Source organism: Lemur catta, chromosome 3, assembly GCF_020740605.2.
Source record: "Lemur catta isolate mLemCat1 chromosome 3, mLemCat1.pri, whole genome shotgun sequence".
Taxonomy (NCBI): domain Eukaryota; kingdom Metazoa; phylum Chordata; class Mammalia; order Primates; family Lemuridae; genus Lemur; species Lemur catta.
This window is the reverse complement of record NC_059130.1, coordinates 122,496,155-122,520,640: the sequence shown is the minus strand read 5'-3', so window position 1 is coordinate 122,520,640 and position 24,486 is coordinate 122,496,155. Positions and strand designations below refer to the sequence as shown.

The following is a 24,486-nucleotide window of genomic DNA, read 5'->3' as shown; positions in this document are numbered from 1 at the left end:
TTGCAGTTAGGCAGTCTAGAAGGGTTCTCCTATCTACTTTTTTACACTTTGGCTTTCTGTTAGAGTATCACTATTTCCTCCACTTCACCTCGTAACTCCTAGTTTTTTGGACAAGGTTGGGTGACCTCTCTTCCCTTGTGTTCTTGAAGACCTTGCTAATCCTGCTTCTGAGAAATGTTGGGTTTCTCTATCTCATTGTTCGGTGGGTTCAAAATGTTGACATGTACACAACAACCTCCACTCAAGGTCAGATCGGGTCAGCTTTTCTTTTTCAAAATAGTAGTGTTGCTCTTATTTTTGCTCTTTGAGACGTATTTATGTATCCTGCTCAGCTGCGTTTTTCTATTTCTTTAGTTTTTAGGCCCTGGCAGTTTTAGGTTTTCCCCCTGAAATAGCCTATTCTTTAGAGTCAGGTAATATTAGTTTAGTTTCCTGTTTATGCTGGGTGTCAGCCCATGTGTGCCAGTGGGTTTTTAATTCTTTCTGACTGATTTTGAGGTAGTCCATCGTATGGCTTGAAATTTTTTTCCCCACTGTCCTCTTTGAGCCATTCCTTGTTTCCTGTGTGGGGTAGATACTTCTTTGTGTGCAGTTGTACTTCTTTCTGACTTTATGGGAAAAGCAGTAGAAGGTGATTCTCTTGTTCTCTTCCTTTTGCCTTATAGTTGTGCCAGTTGCCTCTTTTGTGGGGCCTTTGAATTTGCCCTTTTGAGGAGAAGTCATTTTTATATTTATATTCCCATTACTGAAATCATTCATTCAGGAGACATTTACTGAGCTTCTATTTTGTGTAAGGGTCTGTGGGGGTGATGTAACTTTGCTTGAGACCATATTGGATATTATTAGCCTTTTCATATGAATCACATTTCAGTATATCTTAATATTTGTCTTTTATTGGTCTTGTAAGGAAAATTTTTTCTGAATTTTAGTTTTTTGGATTGTACTTTTACAAAAATATACTCTATGAGTGTACTGTCCTGTTGAGATTCTTTCCCTCCTCCCCATAGGAGTAGGGGTGGTGAAGAGGGTGGAGGGTGGACTGGAGAGGCATTCAGCAGCTTTCTCCGGACTGGAGAGGCATTCAGCAGCTTTCTCCAGACTCTGTGTGTGTGTGTGTGTGTGTGTGTGTGTGTGTGTGTGTGTTTAGAAAAAAGTAAAGTCAGCCTTCCTCAATCTGATTGTCTAGGCATAACTTTTAGGTCATTAAGATATATGATTGGTTGAAATGCTTATTTAACATTTGAACAGCAGCATTATACTAGGTATTGTATAGAACATAAAATCTAAAATCAAATGTATCCTTTATATAAGGAAATTGTAGAAAAATGTTTTTCTCTTCTGATTACCTAGTATGGTTCATGTTATTCCATATTATACCAGATAGTGTGACTATGTGACTGAATATTTTTCACGGTGACAGGTGGTATGTACTTTCTTTTGCATTTCCATCATACAGATCATTTTCTGAAATGTTCTGTATCTTCTAGAATCACTTACCATGTCCTTTTTTTGATGTTTTAGATCAACAGTCCTCAACCTTTTTTGGCACCAGGGACCAGTTTCATGGAAGACAATTTTTCCACGGACGGGTGGAGTGGTGGGGAGGGGAGGCAGGGCTCAGGTGGTGATGCCAGCGATGGGGAGTGGCTGTAGATACAGATGAAACTTCGCTCACTCTCCTGCCATCCTGCCAGATGCTTATCTTCTGCTGTGTGGCCACCTATTTCCTAAGTTTCATAGAAGACAATTTTTCTACAGACATGGGGGAGGAAAGGGGGGCAGTGGAGCTCTGCGGCCCGTTCCCTCACAGGCCATGGACCAGCTTTGGTCCACAGCCCAGGAGTTGGGGACCACAGTTCTAGGTGACTTAAATCCTACCTCCCTTTATTTTCTTTAGCTTTTCCCTCTATTTTTTTGCCCTTGCCCACATAAAGAGGTTTCTTTATTGCCCTTGTTATCATTATTATAAAAAAGTATTTGTAGATCTCCTGTATTTGTAGCCTATCTCTCAGTAAAAAGGGGATGCCCACCATCCCTTTTGTCCTGTAGCACAAGGCATTGTTACTACTTGTTTCCCTAAGGATAGGTGGATGGAATGGGATTTAAGCCACAAGGCAAGTGGTGATAGTATCTGTAACTAGATAGCATCTCTGGGAGAAACACTGGATCCTTCAGGCTTCTGGGCTTCCCTATGAAGGATTTTGGAAATTTATTTTTGCTGTGTTTAGCCAGCTTCTTTCTGTCTTTGGGCATAGCCAATAAACATATTATTTCATTTGGAACTTTCATTTACAATGAGGTGTGGGGTCCTCTCTTAATGCTCCTTTGCCTGTTATATATAGTACTGTCTTTAGTGTTTGGTGTGTTTGAGAGTGAGAGTGAGATGTGTTCTTGCTCTACTTCTTTGCCAATGTAACTTTAATGAGAGCGCACATTCATTCATTTTGTTTTCCAGATGGTAGTGTGTAATCATTCTTTTCTTTTTTTTAAATACCTAATCAGGTTCAAAACATAGTTTGATCAGACACTATCAGATCCTTTTATTTTGTGATTTTGTGCCATGTGTGGTACCATTTATCAGTCCTGTGATTAAGCCATGTTACTATTCTGTCATTAGGAAGAGGGACTTGTAAACATATAGATGGTCTGCTATCCCGTGATGATTGTCAAGTATTTGTAATGAAAGTGTTTCTCTGTATATATTGACAGGGGAGAGCAGGTCCTGATTTTTCACATGGTGGGGCAAAGAAAAGGGTGGTTTTTTTTTTGCCATCAGTATGTTGGCTGTATATTTCTAAGATTGTAATGCATCTTTCTGCTTTGAACGCCGTTGCTTGTAGAAGGTCATGGGCCTCCTTGTGTAAAGACTGGTAATGCTTCCTGAGCATTTTTTTTTTTTTTTTTTCCCTCATTACCCTGGGCTTAAAAAGAAATATTATGTACCTCACTGCAAAGGGAGGCCAAGTGTCAGCCACATTATTTCCCCTTTTACTCTTCTTTTAGAGTATTGTTCATTTACTTTCAACTGATTGACATAGTGTAAGATGGAAGGACCAGAGAGATTTTTTAAATGGTTCTTCCACATTCACCCCCAGTGTTTTACTCATTCTTGACATAGTTGTATGGTTTCTTTACGAGTCCTTTATTCATTTGGAAAAGTGCATTTTTTTTCTTCCAAATTTAGCCAGGACTCTTAAATCATGTAATATATCCCTCTCTGAGTCTTTTAGTAGAGGGTAACTTTGAGGGAGCTGTGCTAGTTTGGGGCTGTATTCATCACTCTGCTCCCTGAGGTATAGTTTTATAGTTACATGTGCACAAAGTAACATGCCTTGAAAGAAATGTTTGGGACTGTGTTCTTAACAGTTTTAAACATGTTCATGGCTGGAGACTAATTAAGTGGCATTATTCTCTAACCTCACTCCCTCATGCCATCTGAAATAGCTGTCTCCATGTCTCCCCTTCCTGCCCCCTAAATCCCAAAACAACTGTAACAACAAAATCTCCCCCAAAGCAAAACCTTATGAAGGCTAACTCTGATTGTTTTTGCTCTCCATAGTTCAGTCACTAGCTTTGGACAGGTGCATAACTGGTACTTTTTGGATGTGTAATCTCAATGGGGTTGACATGTGAAAAGCCTTTTGGGACATAACAGCATTCATTTATTCAACAGACTTTGCAGTCTCTCTTGCATTTTATCCTTACCATTTATCACAAGGTGTGATTAGTAAATAAGTATTTAGTCACTTGCAAAGTGGATTATTTTTTTCCTTAGTTCCACCTCGCCATTGTAGTGAATACTGACAGTAGTAAATTACTATGTCCCTACCTTTCTGTTCATCATCTCTAAGAAAATGGGGAGCTAACTTCCAGTCATGACAGTACAGCCAGTTATGACTGACTGTCTCCATGTAGCCTGTATGTTATTGTTCTGATGATTTATACTTGCAGCTAAATCTAGTGTTTAAGAGATAAACCAGGTATTTAAGTCTATGTTTAATCGTTTTTTACAGTGTATATTCAACAAGATGTATCTTTGTGTTTAAATAAATAGAATGATAAGCAGATACAACTAGAGGTACTCCTTCAACTAAAAAAAAAAAGCAAAAGAAAAGGGAAAGCTTTTCATTGTACGAGTTTTGAAAAACAGGTATTATCTTTTTTTCCTTCATCTGGGTTGATTTAAATTGCCAGGAGTCATTTCTGAAGGTATATTAATACAATCAAGAATTAATCTTTTTAAAGCTTAGATTTGGTTTTTAATCCTTTTCTGAAAAGTCATTTCTGAGGATGTATGTGTCCCGTTAGTTTTCTGGGCACTTGGATGTCAAACCATTTGGGAGTGATAATAAGAAATTGGGACAAAGTATGAAATTATCAGATAGGAAGAAAAAAGATGCGGTAGTGAAAAAATTACCCATTTATGATTAAAAATAATCTCAAAGTGATGATTGGAAGTACAAATTCAGATATTCTAAGAAAAAATGGAATGTTGACGTGGTTATTATTTTGAAATCGATACATATATGTATTGTATAAAGAATGCTCCCCAAAATGGAAACGTTTAGAAAACGGATAGGTTGATGGGATTGATTTTTTTAAAAAATGTTGTGGTGTTTTCCTCGTTTAAAAAAGTAATTGAAATAAAATAACCTTTCTTAGTGAAGAAAATATGAACTTTGGTGGAAGTTCAGCAGAATGAAACATTTCAAAAGTGAGGATTCAAGATAAGGATTTTTTTATTGCAAATCCACAAGGGGGTAGTGATGTTCTATCAAAGATATTTGTGGCAGAAATGTGAGATGATCTCTTTTAACGTTTTAGATTTACAGATACAACTGGCATGTTTGCATTTTAACTTAATAAGAGCTTTTTAAAATGTTTATTGTCAAAATTGTTTATTGGTTAAATTAAAAAAAATCCATTTTGGGTGAATGGCTATTTTAAGCCATATGAATGACAAAGAAGAGAGAATGTCCTTGTAGTTTTGTGCTTTGGAGAGGTTACCAAGGATGTGAGGGTCACTATTATTTTCTAAGAATGTAATAATCTTAAATTTCCTGGGAAACATTAGAAATCTAGGAATCAGTTACTTAAGTGTCCTGAATAAAAGGATTTTAGTAAATTGTGTCTAAACTTTACAGAAGTTTGTATTACTAGTTGTATTTTCAGTTCTGCCAAGAAATGAAAAATGTGAACAATCCACACGACTAGCTGCTTTTAATAGTTCTAAGTAAATAAAAATTTTATAATCTCTTTTTTATTAGTTTATATTACATCATTAGATAAAGGCATTTTTTCCTCCCTCCCATAAAAATTCCAGTAGCTTGCTTCTGGTCACTGAATTCCACCCTGTTATATTCAGAATTACTTAAACTCAGGTATGATATGGCAATACCAGGTAGTTTTCAGTGGAGAAATAAAACTATGTAGCTGCATTAGGCACTTTTTTTTTTTGAAAGATAGACCACGTGGTGGGAGAAAAATTTAAAGTTGGCTTGGGGACTATGTCCTACTTATTTAGAGACACAACTAACCATATCTTTAAAAATATTACTTCTAACAATAATATGAAGCAGTTCTGTGGTTTAGAGGTTATGCTTGTTTGTGCCATGTATGTTGTGTATTTTTCACTTTTGGTCTATGGAAGAGGTTGTTAATATAGCTTTTCTCTGTTTTTTTCTCCCCTCCCCTCGTCCTGAGGCAAAGAAGGGATTTTTCTTTTATCTTTTTCACCAAATGATTTTGGTGTTTTAGCACTCCAAAAGATAAGACTGTTTCTTCACATACTACTCTAAACTCTACTGGGGACTGAACTATGACATCAGCATTTTCATTCATGAATTTGATTCTTCTAAATTTCTTTTCTTGTTTTGTATTCCTGAGCTGACTTCTGGCACCTGCACAAATCAGTTTACCATCAGTCAGCCCATAAATCAACGATAAAAAGTGAAACAAAAGATAAGATACTGGAGTTATTTCGATAGTGCTATAGTTGCTTATGCTGATTTGCATCAGTGCAGTTTGGATAAGGTTTCTGGCCAAACAGATTGAAATCTAAAAACAGCCAGTTTAATTATCTCATGATTTTGTGGATTGAACTGTGTTGTGAACATATTGACACAAAATTTTTGTTCTTGCAGGAAGTCAGAGTGCTATGCTATGGCTCCTTTGTTATAAAGTAGCATTTCTTTTATAATTTGACTAAATTGGAGGATTCTACTTTATTTCAGAGAGGTTAGGCCTGGAGATTAAATTGTTTTACTCAAATTACTTTTGGAATGAACTTAGATTTTTTTTTTGAGCATTTTGTTGCTCTTGACATATTTTCAATAACTTCATTGTGTGGTACTTATAGTTTTAAGATGTTATCGTTATTATCATGGAACTAGTAGGGCATCCCTTGCATTAGAGTTAGGTTTCATCTCCTCTAGATTGGTACACTCATGTCGGTGTGGACTCCAGTGTCTCCTCCAGGAGGTCACTGCCTGTGATTTAGTGCTGCATGAGAGTAGCTCTGGGAGAAATCTTATTTGGAGTTTTCCTCTGAAGGGCGAAGTTTGAGGCTGAGCCTCTGGCCTGTGGCATCTTTCAAGTCTCCTGTAGTTGATGAATGGTGAGCTGTAAAAAAGTTCATTTTCTCTGCTTTGTTGGGGGATTGCTGACTTTCTGGATATTTAATTGCCAAGAAACACTTAGAAATAAAATGTGTTATATTTAGGAATCACCATTTTAGCTCAGTTATAATTTATGGTTAGAGTGGATGATTTGAGCTGTAACCACTTTGATTGATAACCAGACTTACTTTTGAAGTGACTTTTTAAACCTCATGACAACTTACAGATATTGTCTTCTCCCATCCTTAAATCAAACTAGAGCTTTGTGTTTCTTTAGGTTGAACTGATTGTCTCATGGGTAACAGATGAATGGTCTTTAGCTAGCTTTCTCCTTTAAGTAGATGAACTAGGAAAAAGTAAAAGGCAAATAGACCATGAGTAAGCATTTGAAGATAACTTAAATGATATTTATTGTTTTCCTTAAGAACTAAATTGTTTTCATATTATTTAAATATGATTTCTAGAAAAGAATCTCTTTGTAATATTGAAGAAAAGAATATTTAATGGTACAGGGTCTCTGTAAAAAGTCCCCAATTATCAAAACCATGTACCATTGTAAGATTTATGAAAAGTGGACTGTGGTTATTAGATTTCAAAATGTTTGGAGTGTTGGCTGTAGTGACTGCATAATCATTTTTGTATCACCCTGAACCAAACAGTGATAGGGTAGTCCGCTGGCCATGAAGCCTTTAGGTTTCCTAAATGGCTTTTTACAACAAGCCTACTTCAATTCCCAGCTGATACTCTTTTGTTTCAATAGCTAGGAACACTAGCCAATGGGACCAAGGGCCCCAGCTAGAAGGGCATTGTTTACTGTCCTTGCTGCCACTTAGGCAGGCCAAGAGCTACCAGTTTCTTTCTTCCTTGGCCACCACATGTTTTCTTTTTACCAGATAGAACTTCTTCATTCATCACTCATGATTCTAGCACAGCTTCTCATCTTGCTTTTTGAAGACCTCAGTTCTCATGTAAAAGTTAGTTGGTAGTAATTTTGAGGGGATTGATGTTAGGTGAAGAGTTGTCCTGGTGATGACCTCTGAAGTTCCTTCCCATTCTGTCCTGTGATTTTGGTTGTCCCCCTTTATCCTTGGGAGATAAGTTCTAGAATTCCCAGTGGATGCCTGAAACTGCAGATGGTATTGGACCCTATATACAATATGTTTTTTTCTTACCCAGTACATGCATACTGATGATAAAGATTAATTTAAAAAGTAGGCACAGTAAGAGATTAACAACTACTACTAATAAAATAGAACAATTACAACAATATACTATAATAAAAGTTGTGTGAATATGGCCTCTTTTTCTCTCTCATATTATCTAATTGTACCATACTCAACCCATTTTCAGACTGCACTTGATCGCCAGTAACTGAAACTGCAGATGAAGGGGAAACTACTGTATAGGAAAATGAAGTTGGATATGTGGAATTTCGCTTCATATCTTGCCTTGCTGGTGTTCAGCTATTCTCTATAACTATATCGTTCCTTCTGAGGTACTTGCTCTAGGTCAAGAATTAATATGTTGGCTCAAGCCATGTAGGCAGAATTTGAACTACAGTCACTGAGGTGCCTCCTTTCTGGTGTACGTAGAGGGCTTAGTTTTTTAGGTCTGTCTCTTTAACAAATTGCGAGTGTTTACTTTAAAAAATGTAAGGTTATTAAAAAAGATGCACAACACAAAAGTTCATAATTATCCCCATGACAAATTTGAGGTCTTTAATTCAGACATGGAGGAGAGTTCATAGTTTTGGAAAATAGTCTTAAATAATATATGATTACAGATGAAAAAGTGTCTGCTAATCTCAGACTTTTTTATGTTTAGGGTAGTATTTATATTCATTTAGTTGTATTTTCTGGAGTTGATTAATATAAATGTTATTAAAATGTATCAATTGCCACTAATTCAGTAAATAAAGACTCTCCCTATTAAGAAACTCATGTGGATTGGGGAGTTGTGTGAGTCCACTATAATTGATCATATATGTTCTTCACTTGGACATACTTTCTGAGCTACTGTAGGCATGGAGAGGCCTTGAACATAATTTAGTTTTTGAAAGTTGCTTTCATATTTAAAGATACTGAGGGGCAAGTTAAAGCTCCAGGTGTTATTGTAAACATTCCCTGCCTTATCTTTTCCATTTATGCCATTATGAAATGTGCTGGCTGAATCATTTGCTTTGACAAAGCTTTGATGGAGGCTTCGTCTTCATTTAGTTTTATTGATAGAGGCTGTTGTGCTAAAAAGAAAGCTCTAACAAGAAGAAAAGTGGTGAGTGGTACTCAACATTTTTGAAGTACTTGTCTTTCTTCCTAGGGGTCCTCCAGAAATTGATCACAGATTACTTGACCAAATTCAGGGCCCAGAGATTTATTCCAGGGATTCTGGGAGGGAAGGAACATCAGTCCTTCCATACTGAATTTGATGATTCTAAATATGACCCATTGCTGCGTGTGTGAGTGTCTTGTGATGCAGATATGTTACCAGTGGTGACCTCTCTAACTGGGCTGAATATCCTTTATCTGTCCTCTTCAAATATTTTTAGTCTCTTTAGCCTCTGTGGCCATGTCTGGAGGAACTGAGGATGGATTTAGCTGTTCTGGTGCTGCTCCAAGTTGTTGCGGATGCTCTTTGCTGCCTTCTTCACCATCCTACCACAGTGTTGCCTCTGATGAGGTTCCTTGCCCTTGTCATTTGATGAAGGAATAGAGACAGAGCGTTTGTTTAATGAAAATTAAAAAGCATGATTTTCAGAATGCTTCTAAACATAAGCAATGGTTAGTGGTGGTACACAACAATGTGAATGTACTTAATGCCACTAAATTTTATACTTGAAAAGGGGTAAAATGGTAAATTGGTAAATTTTATACTATGTATTTTTTACAATTAAAAAATAAAAATTCCAAATGGATTTGAAGCTTAATGAGACAAGTATTAATAAAGTCCTAACAGTAAATATATGGCAATATTTTCGTTACCCCAAGGCGAGAGGTTTTATTTTAAATAAACTGTCAAAATCACACACACAAAATAGATAAATAAATAAATGATGGCAATCAGGCCCTGAGGTTCATTTATACAGAAAGTGATTTTTAGGTGAGATATTAATCTTTGCAATATTTGTATTTGTAAAGAGGATTGGCTAGCTTATTCAGAAAAGTCTGAGGTTCTTAGTGGACACTAGGAAATAGAGGGTGATGTCAGGGAAGGTAAGAAGGTCCTACTTTAGATTAGAGCACTTTTGATTGCAAAGATCACAAGCCACTCAGGCCAAGTGAAGGCAGTTTTAGTCTAAGAAGAGTAAAAGCGGTCTCAACCTCCCAGGACAGAAACTGAAGTGCAGCTGGACAGTAGGAACTAGACCTGGACAGTCTGGAGTAGATGTCCTCTCTGGAGACCCCTCTCCGCCGGAGCTGGGATCCCATCTGTGTTGTTCCTTCTCTCTGCACCCTTCTGTTTTCTCCTCGCAGCTGGGCTTTCTCCACTCACATGTAGCTTCTGTGCTTGAGTTGCGTACAGTTGTGGCTTGCCGTGGCCCTGGTCGTGGCTTCTGCATGTTCTGACTCTAGTTCCCTCACCGTCATCTGACTCCTGTCTCTATATTTAAATACTCAAGACTGAGGATCTGACTGGACTCCTCTCAGCCAAGTCACTTTGTTTCCATAGGCTAGGTGTTCACCCCGGTCTGGTCGGTGATGGAAGAAGGTTGGTTGGGATCCAGTGGCCTGCTGATCATTTAGAGGATCTTGGGGTGGGAGGAGATTGTGTGAGAAGGGGAGTGTAGCAGGGGGTCCTGTCACCCAACTCTGTCTCCATCAGTGTAAAAGAAGGGATATTGACTCCTAAATGGGTTTCTTATATTCAGTTGCTATAGTGATTAAACTTTTCAGATAGGAGGCTTAAGTGTCCTTAGTCAGTGAGCCTGGGTGTGCGTGGAATAAGTCAGTGGTGGGTAGTAACCATCCCAAAGCTTGTGCTTTGAACAGTGGTGAAGCAGGACACCCTGGAATGCTATGGTCTGTGCAGTCTTGCCCTCTGAGTGTTCTCTGGTAGAATGAGGCTATTTGGGGGAATGTCAGTACCATCTAAGGTCTTCCACAGTTCACTTATTTGGGTGGGTTTTCTCCCTTTTCCCCTTATTTTGGACCAATAAATATAAAAGGTTGGAGATGTGCATCCTTAGTAAGAAAGGGAGATGTTGCCTTTAGCTAAAGTGGGTATGGGGGGAAGAAAACAGAAAACAGCCCCTGTTTAAGCGTATATGGCTACCTGTATGCACACTCACTTGGCTTTTCCTTAGTTTCCTTCCTGACTCTAATCTCTTGTTTTTCTTGATTTCTCATGGTAGCAGGAGGAAACAGAATTACAGAAGACAGGTGGAAGACTGTGAAAGAACATTAGTTTGGAGGTACTATGTAAAGGGCTAACAGCCTGCACACCATTGAATTCTCTGGATTTAGTAATTGATGTTTCATAGTGATGACCTTGAGTGTATTCAGAAAAGCAATGCTTGGGTATGTTCTGCTTAACAAAAGAGGAAAGTATACAATTTTTTAAAGAAATATAACCATCAAAATACTTTTAGTAGTTAAAGGGATTTGATTCCTTTTTAATAATAGCCTTATTAAGATGTAATTCACATACCATAAAATTCACTATTTAAAAATATATAATTCAGTGGTTTTTTTTGGTATATTTACAAGGTTGTGCAACTGTAACCACTAATTCCACAACTTTCATCACTCCAAATTCCTGCTGTCTCCCAGCCCTAGACAATTACTAACCTACTTTCTTTCTTTCATGGATTTGCCTGTTCTGGACATTTCACATAAATAGAATCATATAGTATTTGTCCTTTTGTGACTGGCTTATTTCCCTTAGTATAATGTTTTCAAGGTTCATCCATGTTGTAGCATGTATCATTCCTTTTATGGCTGAATAATATTCTAATGTATGGATGGATATACCACATTTTGTTTACTCATTCACTAATTGATGGACATTTGAATTATTCCACCTTTTGGCTGTCAAGAAAAATGCTGCTATGAACGTTTGGTACAAGTTTTTTATGTGTACTTGTGTTTTCAGTTCTCTTGGGTAGTACTTAGGAGTGAAGTTGCTATGTCATATGTTAACTCTTCAACTTTTTGAGGAACTGCCAAATTGTTTTCCAAAGCAGCTACATCATATTACATTTCCACCAGCAATGTATGAAGGTTCCTTTTTCTCCACGTCCTTGCTCCACTTGTTAGTGTCTATCTTTTTTATTATATCCATTCTTGTGGATGGTAGGTGGTATATCATTGTGACTTGATTTGCATTTCCCTAATGACTAATGATGTTGGACATCTGTTTATATGCTTACTGGCCATTTGTATGTCTGCTTTGGAGAAATGTCTATTCAAATCCTCCCCCTTTTTGAATTGAGTCAATTGTTTTTTGCTGTTCTGTTGTAGGAGTTCTTTATGTATTCTGGATATCAATCCTTTATTAGATATATGATTTGAAATATATGATATATGATTTTTCTCCCATTGTGTGGGTTGTCTTTTCATGTTCTTGACAGTGTCCTTTGAAGCACAGAAGTTTTAAATTTGATTAAGTCCCATCTATCTGATTTTTTTCTTTTGTCACTTATGTTTAGAAACCATTGTCTAATCCAAGATCATGAGATTTATACCTATGTTTTCTTCTAAGAGTTTTATTTTTTTAGCTTTTACATTTAGTTGTTTGATTAATCTGAGTTACTTTGTGTATGTGGTGTGAGGTAGGCTTCCAGTGGTATTCTTTTGCATGTGGATATCCAGTTGTCCCAGCACCATTTGTTGAAAAGACCATTCTTTCCTCATTTCTTCCCCTTTGTTGAAAATCTATTGACTGTAAATGTGTGGGTTTATTTTTGGAGTCTTGATTCTATTCCATTGATCTTGTATGTCTGTCTTTATGCCAACACCACCCCGTCTTGACTTTGTAGTAAGTTTTGAAATCAGGAACTGTTAGTCTTCCACCTCTGTTCTTCTTTTTCAAGATTGTTTTGGCTATTCTGGGTCCCTTGCATTTCCATATGAATATTAGGATCAGCTTGTCAGTTTCTACAAAAAAGGCAACAGGAATATAATAGGGATTATCTTAAATGTATGGATCTATTTAGGGGGTTTAAATCTGTTTTATGGATCTGCTATATGTTTAGGAACTCCTGGTTAACTAAGCACCCAAACATCTTGCCTTAAAAACATACTATTCTTGTAATTTATTAATACAGTAGGCTGCCTTGGTGAAATACTGTAAATCACTTTTAGACTGGATTGGACTTTTCAGGTTCCAAGAGAGCAAATAGCTATTCTGTATAGCCTGCAGGTTGGCTTCTTGTAGTATATGTTCTTTTGATGTGAAAGTTTGCTGATGTCTTGCATGTTTAGGAAAAATGTGGTATTCCGGTTAACACATATCTTGTTAATAGAGAATTAGCAGATTACATACATGAATGTTTAATTATCAAGGAGTTAGAATATATTACTATTAATATAACATTGTGACATTGAAATTTATAGAATTGTTATTATTTTTGGAGGTGTCAGAAGATATTTTAGGATCTTGTTCTGCAGAGGCCATGTGAACATCAGTTATTGTTACACTTTTAAGTCAGTTCATTTACTCAACAAATAATTAAGTGCCTATCTATGCCAGGCACAGGGAAGGATAGACCCAGTTCCTGTCCTCATGTAGCTAAGGGGGAGAGGACTTCAATCAAGATGCCATGTGGGAAATTACATCTGGGACTCAGTGGTGTGCAGGCAAGTACAGCGTGTCATAAAGGGGTTTGACTAATCTGAGAGGTTGGGGGAGGATTCTTGAGCAGAGCTCTGGAAGAAAATGGGAGTTAATTGTGGGAAGAATTAGGGGGAAAAGTTCCAAGTAACTGGATGAGCTGGTTAGTGAGATATGTGGGATACTCTGGTTATATTCTGGCTGTTTATAACGTCTGGGAAAGAGTATCTGAAGACTTGGCTATGGTCTTCACTCTGCCTCTTAAGTGCCTTGTCAATAGGAAAGTAACTTGATTTTTCTGAGCTTGTTTACGTATTGTTTTTTAAACTTATATAGCCATTTTTATTTAGAGATACTTATGTGAAAACATACAGAAATCTAGGCTTTTGATTGATTGATACGCTTTGATTGATTGATAGGCTTTGATTGATTGATAGGCTTTGATTGATTGACAGGCTTTTGATTGATAGGCTTTGATTGATTGATAGGCTTTGATTGAATCTAGGCTTTTGATTGATTGATAATTTAAAAATAATTATTTCTATGTGAGTTTCCATTGTTGGCCACTTAGAAATGCAGTAGTGGTAAAATGAATATTTCTCTGAACATTTTTCCTAGTCTTTGAAATTAGGATTATTTCAGTTCATATGTACCTCAGAAGCCTGTCAGGAACGCAGTCTGTTGGGGAGCAGGTGTGGATGTAACTGATTGAAGGCAGGTCGTGATGCTGTACTGAGGCACTTGGAGGGACTGGGAAGGCTTCTGGGAGGAAGTAGAATTTGATCTGAAATCACTGACAGGCACACATGGTGGTTGGAGGAGAAATTTCAAGCAGAGGAAATGGAGCAAAGGCATAGAGTCAGGAGAGTACAGGGAGTGGCTGGAATTCTTGGTGCATATGGGTAGATGAGCCTTGGGAAGTAGGTAGGGGTCAGGTTGTTAGGGGCTTGGAAAGTTAGACTGGGGAGTGTGGATTTTATTCTCTGCTCTGGAAGTGGCTTTTAGAGTTGTTTTTTTTTTTTTTTAAACCAGAGGAGTGGAATTGATTGGTTAAAGTTGATTCTCCTGTAAGATGTTGATATGGGCCACCTGCTTACCTCTCCAGCATCCTCTCTACCCTACAGTCATGTTAAATTTTTTAGATTCTGATTGTGCCGGGGTCCCATGCTTCCTCATGGGTTTAGGCCTTGCATATTGCTGTTGTCTTGACTTAGAAGGTGCGCCTTCCTTCAGAACACAGACACATACGCTCTTGCTGACTCTCCCTGTCCTCTGGGTTTCAGCTTAAACGAGACTTGTCCAAGAAGCCTTCTTGACCTTGCCTCTTTTCCAGGTTTGATTGGGTGCTCTTCCTGTGTGCACCAGAGCACTCTATGGTTTTTCCAGTCATGACACATTTTAGTTCGTATTGGAGTTGCTTGTTTACTTCTCTTTCTCCCTCAGTTAAATGTACATTTTTAGAGGTCAGAGGCTTCAGTACCTGGGCTTAGTAAATGCTTGTTGGTTGAATGAATGAGTAAATGAATGAGCAAATAGGAAGGACTAGAGTTGGGAGGAAATCACTCTTGCAAAGAGTTGTCTACAGCACTGGGTTGAGGAAAGAGCTAGTGAGGCTGAGGGGTGTGTGTATGTGTGTGAGAGAGAGACAGTTCTGTGACTGAATGTGTGCCTTGTGGGAAGGTGACTTCCAGATTTTGAACCACAACTGAGAGTTTGGTGAGGCCAGACTGACATAGGGAATACAGGAGAGAGACGTTTTGGGGAGAATAGATTCAAAGATATTGCTCTGTTTAGATGTCATTGGGTAGCCTTAGAATGTGCATATACAGCATGACATTGGAAATGTGGGTTAAAGATTAGGGAGTCATTCATATCACTCTGTGTTTTTTTCCTTCATTGGGCTTCCAGAGGGCAAGGGAGCCCTGGTGATGGAGTCCATAGAGGTCAGCCTCCTGGGCACAGGGCACGGAGAAGAAGGGCGGTGAGTAGATCTGGTGGGGCAAGCACAGATGCACCCACACAGCCTCTGGTGGAGTAGAATCTTCATGAAAGCAGGGACCTTGTTTGTCTCACTCATTACTAAGTCACTCTGTCCAGAACAGTGCCTCTAGGTTGAATTTGTTCAAAAGAATTAGAAGTCATAATAGTGAGTGAGATTGCCAGGGGAGAGGAGAAGGGACTTGAGGGCAGAAGTGTGGTGAGTGCTTACATCCAGTGTCACCAGAGGGGAGAGGACCAGTAGAGGCTGAGAAAGAATGTTCAGAGAGGTAATGGAACAAACGGAATATAAATGGAGGGACACTTAGTGCAGAGAGTTGAAAGGAGGTGGTCCACTGTAATGTTGCAGAGTTTGAATAGCCAGAGGACCACGGAAAAGGTACTGGTATTGTCAGTCTGATGCTGAGTTGAGAGAATGAAAGAGATAGCATAGATGATTCTTTCAGGGATTTGGTGGTATATGCAGAATACTGGTAGAAGTGATGGTGAAATGATTGCTCAAGTCCAAGTTGAGAAAAGAAATCAGTGGCCTGTTGGGCTGTGGATTTATTAGTTATGTATTACTGCTGTAACAAATTATCACAAATTTAGCAGCTTCAGACAGCCCAGTGTATGATCTTGCAGTTTCTGTGAGTCAGGCATTCAGGTAGAGCTGGCTGGGCCTGCTGCTCCTGTACGCCGCCCCGAGCTGCAGTCGAGGTGCTGGCCAGGGCTGAGCTCTCATCAGAAGCTGCAGCTGAGGAAGGATCTGCTTTCCGGCTCCTGTGGTTGTTTGAAGGACTCACTTCTTTGTGGGCTCTTGGACTGAGAGCTCAGAGCCTGTTGGCCAGAGGCTGCCCTCAGTTCCTGCCCTGGACCTCTCTAGGAGGGCAGTTTTCTCCATCAGAGCCAGGGAGGGAGCGGCTGCTAGCAAGACATAAGTCGGAATCTGTATGGCCCAATCACGAAGTGACAGCCCATCACCTTTGCCATATTCTGCTGATTAGTCACTAGGTTCAGCCCACACTCAAGGGGAGGGGTTACACAAAGGTGTTAACATCAGGAGGTGGGGATCATGAGAGGGCTGTCATAAACTCTGTCCTCTACAGTAGGCAGGGAGGATGGGCTGGAAGGCAGTAGAACAGTTCTTCAGATAGAGGCCCTGCAGGATGCAGGTGGAAAGATTGGGATCTTTCAGAGTTTTGGAAGTGAAGAAGTTCCAGGTGAAGGTTAAGACACAGACATGTGGTGACCCTTCTCGGGAAGCCTTCTGTGCCCTCCCTCTTCATCCCTTGACAAGGGGCAGGTGCCTTTCTATGTACTCTCTCCTGTTAGACAAATTAACATACTGTATTGTAATCACCATTGGTAAACCCATCTGCCTTGCTAAAATAGAATTATTACCAGCAAATTCTTGGAGGTATCCTGCTTACCTTATGATTTTGTTGAGGATCCACTGCAGTAATTTATATGGCAGTATTTTATCGACTGTAAAGTGATATGCAAACAAATGGCATTAAACTGTATTACTTTTCCCTATGTTGAATAGAACTTATATGTGGAACTTACATTTTCCTTATTAACTTTGGTTCATTATATTGTACATAAGTTATTAAACTGGGCTTTATTTTATACTGTGATTTTTTGTTTTGTTTTGTTTTAGAGCCTTAGAGTATTTGCTTTTAGGATAAATGACCCCAAACTCCTGCACCTTTGAAGTCCCTGTGTCATTTTTGTTTCAAAAACAGTCTGTCCTTGCTGTCCCTTGTCACTCTTTTGCTTCTGCTTGTATGTCAGCTTTTAATCTGTCTTTTCCTCCCTCAGATTTGTTGCTTCTGATTTTCTCTGGGCTTGGCAACCTGATAATTAAGCTTATTAGAATTGTGAATAGTTTAATAGTAATCAAGCTAGGAATATGGATCGGAAAGCCTCTTCTTGCAGTAAAGTATGTGAGCTTTTGTGCATGGACTTCGTAAATGTCTCTTTTGGCCTTCAGAGTGTGTCTTGGCTTCCTTCCTAGTTCCAACTGTGTCTGATTAGGTGAGGTTCCCAAATAGCTGACTCCATCCGGGGGCCACGGCTGCCATTTTCTTGGCGTATGCCTCATTGCTCTGTTAGGAGAAACATTGTCATTCTCCCGTTTAGTTCTGATGAAGTTTTAATTTTTTGGGCAGTAGCAAAGTAGTGATAGTTGGTGGGTGGCCTGTGGTTCATGGGCCAAAAAACGTTTGAGAAGCATGGAAGATTTTCTTTAGGTAAGATCCATGTACGTGGTAGCATTCAGTTCTGCTCTCCTTTGCTTTAGCTTGTCTACCTCCCAGCCAAACAGCTGGGTGTTTCTTGCTTTTCCTCAGTATGTACATTTGCTTTAGCTTTCTGTCAGAACAACTTGTTTACTTTTCTGCCAAACTTTTGTCTTATTTCTTTGTGGAGGAGCATTGCTGCATTATTAGGGAGAGAGCCCTGTGTTCCTGTGGAAACAGCACAGGCTGTGGAGGGAAACCTAGTCTGCTGCTAGCTCTGCTCCTCCCCAGCCTGCAGCCTTGGCCAAGTGCCTGCACCTGAGCCTTGGTGTCTCCTTTTCTACAGTGGGCTTACTGTCTGCTTTGCTACCTTTTAGGATCAAAACAAGATTTTGTATATAAAAATGCTTGTTGAATGTTCATATCGAATAGGATGCCTAGTTTGTTGGGTTGATTTTGTTGCTGTTTTGCAGTGTTGTATCTCTGAGGAGTTAAAAATATTATTAATACTAGTAGCAATAAGTTCTACTAAAACAATGTAATTTTAAGTTTCATACTGTTTTTTTCCTGAATGTGTTCTGCTGGAATCTATTTCTACAAATGTAGACATTTAATAAATTCTCTTTGATTATTTTCAGACTGCTGAGTATACTGGTTTCCTAGCCAAATTAAATTTATGAAAATTCTAATGATACTGTGTGATTCATATCTAGAAAGAATAATTTTTTTTTTAAATTGTGAAATCACTTTAAATACGCTTTACATGAATCTCTGGTAATAATGAATCAATTAATCTGATTTCTCAGGCCATAAATCAGGTTTGATATATTGTGTTAGTTCCTGTGTAAGCTTCTTAGAACTTCAACTGTTTTGCGGTCTGTTCTAGCTGCTTGTTTGCTTTTGAACTCAATTCTAGGTGTTGAACTCAATTTGAGAGCCTAAAATGGTTTGTGCCCCAATTACCTTAGAGGTTACCGGTTCATTTTTTTATTTAGCCTGCCCCAGGAGTAGGAAGCTGGCTACTACCAGACTTTTTGCTTTTAACTTGAGTGTATACTTTAATTTTGTCTCTATCCCATAGGAGTGTTGTGAGGGTTATTATAGTAGCACTTAATGGCATATTTTAAACTTTTTGAGAAGAGGTAATATGTGAGCACAAAATATTTTTGTACTGTACCACATAATTTTTTTCTAACTTTTTGTGGTTCAGAAAAAGGATAAAATTACTTGTGTTTAGGGGTGTATGTTGGTTTATCAGTCTCTTAAGACCATTAACCCAATTTTACGGAGTGTCTCCAAAGCATGTCTTTTGACAGACCCTGTGTTCTTTTTTATTTAGCAGGCTTGAGCTTTAGCCCACAATTGTAGTTTAGCTTTGTTGATATCCGTGAAAACTGCTGAATATTCCCCCCAACTGTCTTAGTTCTCAGTGGGTCTAAAGTAGCTTTTGTTGTGTTGCTTGATTTCTTGGATGAATTAAGAGATAGGGTTCTTTCTCAAAAAATATCCACAACATTGCTTGACAGAGAGGCCTTATCTAGGATGTCTTCCTGTTTGGTCCTTTGCTTCTGTCTTGTGGCTACAGCACCAAGTCACAGCAAATCAGAACAGTTGTCCAGGGGACCAGAGGATAGGTGGCAACTCAGTGGTGTTAGTAGAGGGAGAGAGGTGCTTAAAAAACACAGAAGGCCTTTAGTAAATCCCATCACCATCACCGGGGCAAGAGAAGGGACCACTCTTTCCTTCCCATGAACCTTTGGGAATGTCATTCATTTATGAATTCTACAAATATTTGAGCTTCTATTATGTGCTAGACATTGTATTAAGTACTGGAATACTGGGATGAACAAACCAGACATCCCTTCAAGGACGCACTTGATACAATCTGATTTTGAATATGTTAGAAAAAGATTTATTGGAGAAGGAAAACTACTAGATTGGTTTTAGATGCTGAATGGCCTTAGGGATTAAAAGTGGAGTTGTAGGTTAGCAGAAAATGTTTCTGAAAGGAGTGACTATTCTGTAATTAAAAAGCAATATACAGCCGGGCGCGGTGGCTCACGCCTGTAATCCTAGCTCTGGGAGGCCGAGGCGGGTGGATCGCTCGAGGTCAGGAGTTCGAGACCAGCCTGAGCAAGAGTGAGACCCCGTCTCTACTAAAAATAGAAAGAAATTATCTGGCCAACTAAAAAATATATATACAAAAAACATTAGCCGGGCATGGTGGCTCATGCCTGTAGTCCCAGCTACTAGGGAGGCTGAGGCAGTAGGATCGCTTAAGCCCAGGAGTCTGAGGTTGCTGTGAGCTAGGCTGATGCCACGGCACTCACTCTAGCCCGGGCAACAAAGTGACACTCTGTCTCAAAAAAAAAAAAAAAAAAAAAAAAGCAATATACAGACAATATTGTGGCAGAGATGCTAGCTGATCATGAAACTCGGTTCCTCTTCTGGTGTATCCGAGCCGCCTTGTAGTTGTGGCCAAATTCTAGCCAGTGGAGTGATAGCAGAGAAGTGTGCCGCTTCCAGGCCTGGCCCCTAAAACCCTCTGGGTCTAGTAACCTAGGAAGTCTTCCGCTGTGAGTTGGAAGGAGAGCTGGCGACAGGCACCAGAGCCACTGCTTGGAGGAGAGCTGTCTGCCCACCAGGAACACCTGTTTTGGATTTTACACAAGCAGGAAGTAAAATTTATAGTGTTTGAGCCGTTATACAGTGTGCTCTGTGAGTTAGTCTCCCTAACTAATCTGGGCCTGATGTCTAGAATGCTAGGTAGGACTGGTGAGTTTAGTAAAGGTGCTAAAAATTAGACTCTGCTTTACTTTTTTTATTTATATGTAATGTTGTATGTACTGACCAATGAATTTCAAGAATCAACTTAAGTCATGATAGAATAAGTGACAAAAAATTTTTAATGTATCCGTTGTAATTGGTACAATTGTTTATTGTGCTCAGTGTGGCCTCTCTTCATCTTTGATTTAATAAGCTATGTGAAGCCTCAGTTTTAAAGGTACTCTGTGGAGACTTAAACATTCTCAGTCCTTATTTCAAAGAACTGTAAATACAGTTTTCATTATGTAACTTTTCTGTTCCAAAGCCTATAATCACTTATTATATAGCATTTTGTTTCATTAGTCCATCATCCAAACTGTGTGTGTATATTATATATACTTGTATATAATAGATTTATATGCCTGTGTGTAACATCCTGAGCTAGGTTCTCTGAAGAGAGACAAGATGGATGAAACGCAGTCCATGCCTTCAAAGAGCTTCTGCTTCGTACCCCAGATAGTTACTGAAATTCTGCACTGCTACCATCTGCCGCTCATCTTAGCTTTTAAGTCATATATTATCTTTTCATTACTTTTATTTTTAAGTATTGTCTCCTTAACTAGATAGCATACTTTTTGAATATATTGTAGAGTTCTGCATCTCTCCTCTTGGGTACTTCTGTCAGACCCTGGGCACTGTGGTTAACAGAGTAGCTATCCCTATAGTTTCTTTTAATTATCTTGCCTTCATATTCTGGTATGATTTTGTATTGTAGTACATATTAACAGAGAAAAGTACATTTTTAGTCTATTAGGAATTCAAGGAATTATACAGTTGAGGAATGTTAGGACTGGAAGAATCTTTTTTAGATCATTTATCTGATTCCTCATCTTTTTAGGTTGATCATCTGGTTCCTGGTACTCGAGGTGTGGTTGTGAATCACAGCATCAGCATCACCTGGGGACTTGGTAGAGGCAGAATCTCAGACCTGTGAGCCAGAACTTATGTTTAACACATTGACTGCCACGCTGGAAAAAAAATTTTTTTGCCCCGGGGCCACAGTGTTTTATTAAAACAAAATGATCCTTTCTAATTTGTTATTTTTTACTGTTTTCTGTGTGTAAGTTATATGCAGCACAATCCACATTTTTAGAATTGTCAATATTAAATATAACAATAAGAACATCAGCAAGTAAGATTTTCACTAACCAACTGCAGGGTTTTGCTTCATGAGGCCCTCAAAACTAGCTTGAGTTAAATACAACTCACATGGCAGTCAATGTGTGAAACAAGATTCTAAGATGACCCATGTGTACATTACAGTTGGAGAAGCCCTGCTCAAGGTCAACCTCCCATTTGATTCTTGGGAAAACCGGGAAAGTCAGAGAGTTGCCCAGAGTCATACAACTGTTGGTATTTCAGTGGTTCCCAACCTTGGATATATCTTGGGACCACTTGGGGACCTTTAAAAAAACACTGATGCCTGGGTCCCATCCCCAGACATTCTGACTTAATTGGTTAGGATGGCACCCTGGGCCTGATTATTTTTTAGATCTCCCTAGATGGACTGGCTAAGGCTGAGAATCATTGATTAGGTTAAGGATGAAATCCAGGTTTCTTGATTATCAGATATTCTCTTTACCATAGTTATACATTCAGAAACAATGAAAAAAAATCCTACTGAGTTTTACAGTAATGCATCACTATATTTTATTTCCTTTATAGCAGTTATCCCTATTGGAATATATACCATTTTGCTTTCCCCCCACTAGAATGTACCTCCAGGAGGGCAGGACCCTTGTCTGTCTCGTTCACTGCTGTGTCCCAGCTCCTTGAACAGTGTTTGGCACATGTTAGGTGTTCCTTTAATGTTTGTAGAACAAATGGAAGGAGCTGCAGTAAAGAGGGATGTGTTCTGGGGGAGGGAAGCACAGGCTTCTGTAACGGCACCAGCAGGGCTGCCTAACCCTGTGGGCGAGAGGCTTCCTGAAGGTTGAGGGGTCTCAGTTGAAGTGAAGAGTCAGCCAGGAGAGTACTTTAGACTTGCCACTAAAGGAGGACTTGAACCCAAATCTGTCTGACTTGAAAGCTTGTGCTTTTCCATTCTGCCGTGCTGTCCTGTGGACAGAGAGGCTTCTCAGCAGTAAGTGGTGGAGCTGAGATACGACCACTTGGACTCTGCAGCTGCTCAGACTGGCTTTCCCCGCTTGGTTGCAGAGCCTCCTCAGTATTGCAGACAGGTATCTAGAGAGATCAAAACAATGAGTGGTCTGTGAAAGTTCCTCACTCAGTGTGTGGCATGGGAGTATCTAATACAAGGAAGCCATTTCTCATCATGTATGTTTTCTTGTGCTTTGGCTTATTTGCGTTGAGAACCTATAGTTTTTAAGGATAGAATGACTTGTTTGATTTCACTCTCAATTTATGTGAACTTCTTTCCTAGTTAAATTAACTATTAAGACTTTGTTTATTATGGCAGTGCTGTGGAGAAAGCATGATTGGTATTTGTCCATAACATTTCTGTTATGTATATTTTTAGTGCTTAATTCTTCCTACTTGTTATTTGGAATATTTTTTCACTAATTCACTTATCATCAGACTAGCCAGGCCTGGTGGTTTGCGCCTGTAATCTCAGCTACTCAGGAGGTTGAGGCTGAGGCGGGAGGATCGCTTGAAGCCAGGAGTTTGAGACCAGCCTGGGCAATATAGCAAGACCCCTGTCTCTAAAAAAATAAAAAAATTAACTAGACGTGGTGGCATGTGCCTATAGTCCCAGCTACTTGGGAGGTTGAGACAGGTGGATCACTTGAGCCTAGGATTCAAGACTGCAGTGAGCTATGATCACACCACTGCATTCTGCATTCCAGCCTGGACAACAGAGCGAGATGCTGTCTCAGAAAATCTTTTTTTATGAAGCCATTCATCATTAGTGTGTCCCATTGATTAGTGATTTTTGAAAACTTTTGACTTAAGACCATTGTTAAGATGTCTTGAAAAGTAGTAATCTTATGCTGTCTTTTTTTGATAATAGGAAGCCAGAAAATGATATTATTTTTAACATGATAAAATTTCAAGTTTCAATTCAGAAACTACATTAAAATGAGATGGATGCTGCATTCATGTAATCAGTAGGCTGTTGCTGGCGACTCTTGCAGACGTTACAGGAAGTCAGAGTACTGCTGACTTTTATATCAGCCACTTTGCATAATGTGCTGTAATTCAGTGCCCACAGTCAAGGGTAGAAACTAACGTTGAATTTTCCAAAGGATACGTGAATTCTGAGGTTAGTCCATAGCTTATAGGGAGAATGCTTGGACATGGATGTCACCACAGATGTTACCATAGTTAACTGCTATTGATTATATCAAATAGGAGAGGGACAGTAACAGTTTTAGTACAAGAAACAGAAAAGAAAAATTAAGGGGCTGAAGGTCATCCTGGTAGCTAAGAGTCAGATTATAGAGAAAGACTTATGTGGACCCTGAAAATAATTTGGCTTCTGAAGCACTTGGTCATGGATAGGGAGAGGAAAATTAAAAATTCATGGAAGTCAAGTTTAGTCAGATTTCAACACTCTTTTTGGCATGAAAAATTCAGGCAGTCCTTAGTTTGTTCTTAGAAAGTGTTAACATTGTTAAAGATTATTCTTATTAACTGTAGTAACAATAGCATTTTATATTTGCATGGCACTTTTGAGTTTAAAGCAGTTTGGTCTGTATTATCCCATTTAATTCGCCTACCTTCCCTGTGAAATAGCAGAAAAAAAATCCTCTCCTTTTTCTAAAGAGGTAATCAGAGAGGTTCAATAGTTGCTTAAGGACAGCTAGTAAGTAGTAGAACTGAGTGCTTTATATTTTAAATATAATATGTTGAGGTTGGTTGTTGAACTTGTAAACTATCTTTGGTTTTCTAAGTATATAAATATATGGTTTATAATGCAGGATGAATAATCTAAAATTTTATGTAATACTGCAGCCAAACAAAAAATATAGTGATAGGACTAAAAATAATTGGTAAGATTTTGAGAAATTTTTTCTTCTTTTTAGTTACTATTGTTTAGGATTTTATAAGAAAACTTTAATTTTGTCTGAGTGAAGCAGGCTGAGAGCCAGAGA

At 38.7% G+C, this 24,486-nt stretch overlaps 1 protein-coding gene across 3 annotated transcripts in view; it reads left to right on the top strand.

Annotated features, from left to right (window-relative positions):
- Nucleotides 1–24,486, top strand: part of CAMTA1 (calmodulin binding transcription activator 1) — an 825,382-nt gene that overhangs the window by 3,458 nt on the left and 797,438 nt on the right. Inside the window, exon 2 of one of the 3 annotated variants that reach the window (XM_045546242.1) lies at nt 13,305–13,411. The exons of the other annotated variants lie outside the window; for them this stretch is intronic. Within the exon in view, the coding sequence (XP_045402198.1) occupies nt 13,305–13,411 (107 nt within the window). The remainder of the gene's footprint in view (nt 1–13,304; nt 13,412–24,486) is intronic. 3 annotated transcript variants of the gene reach the window in all.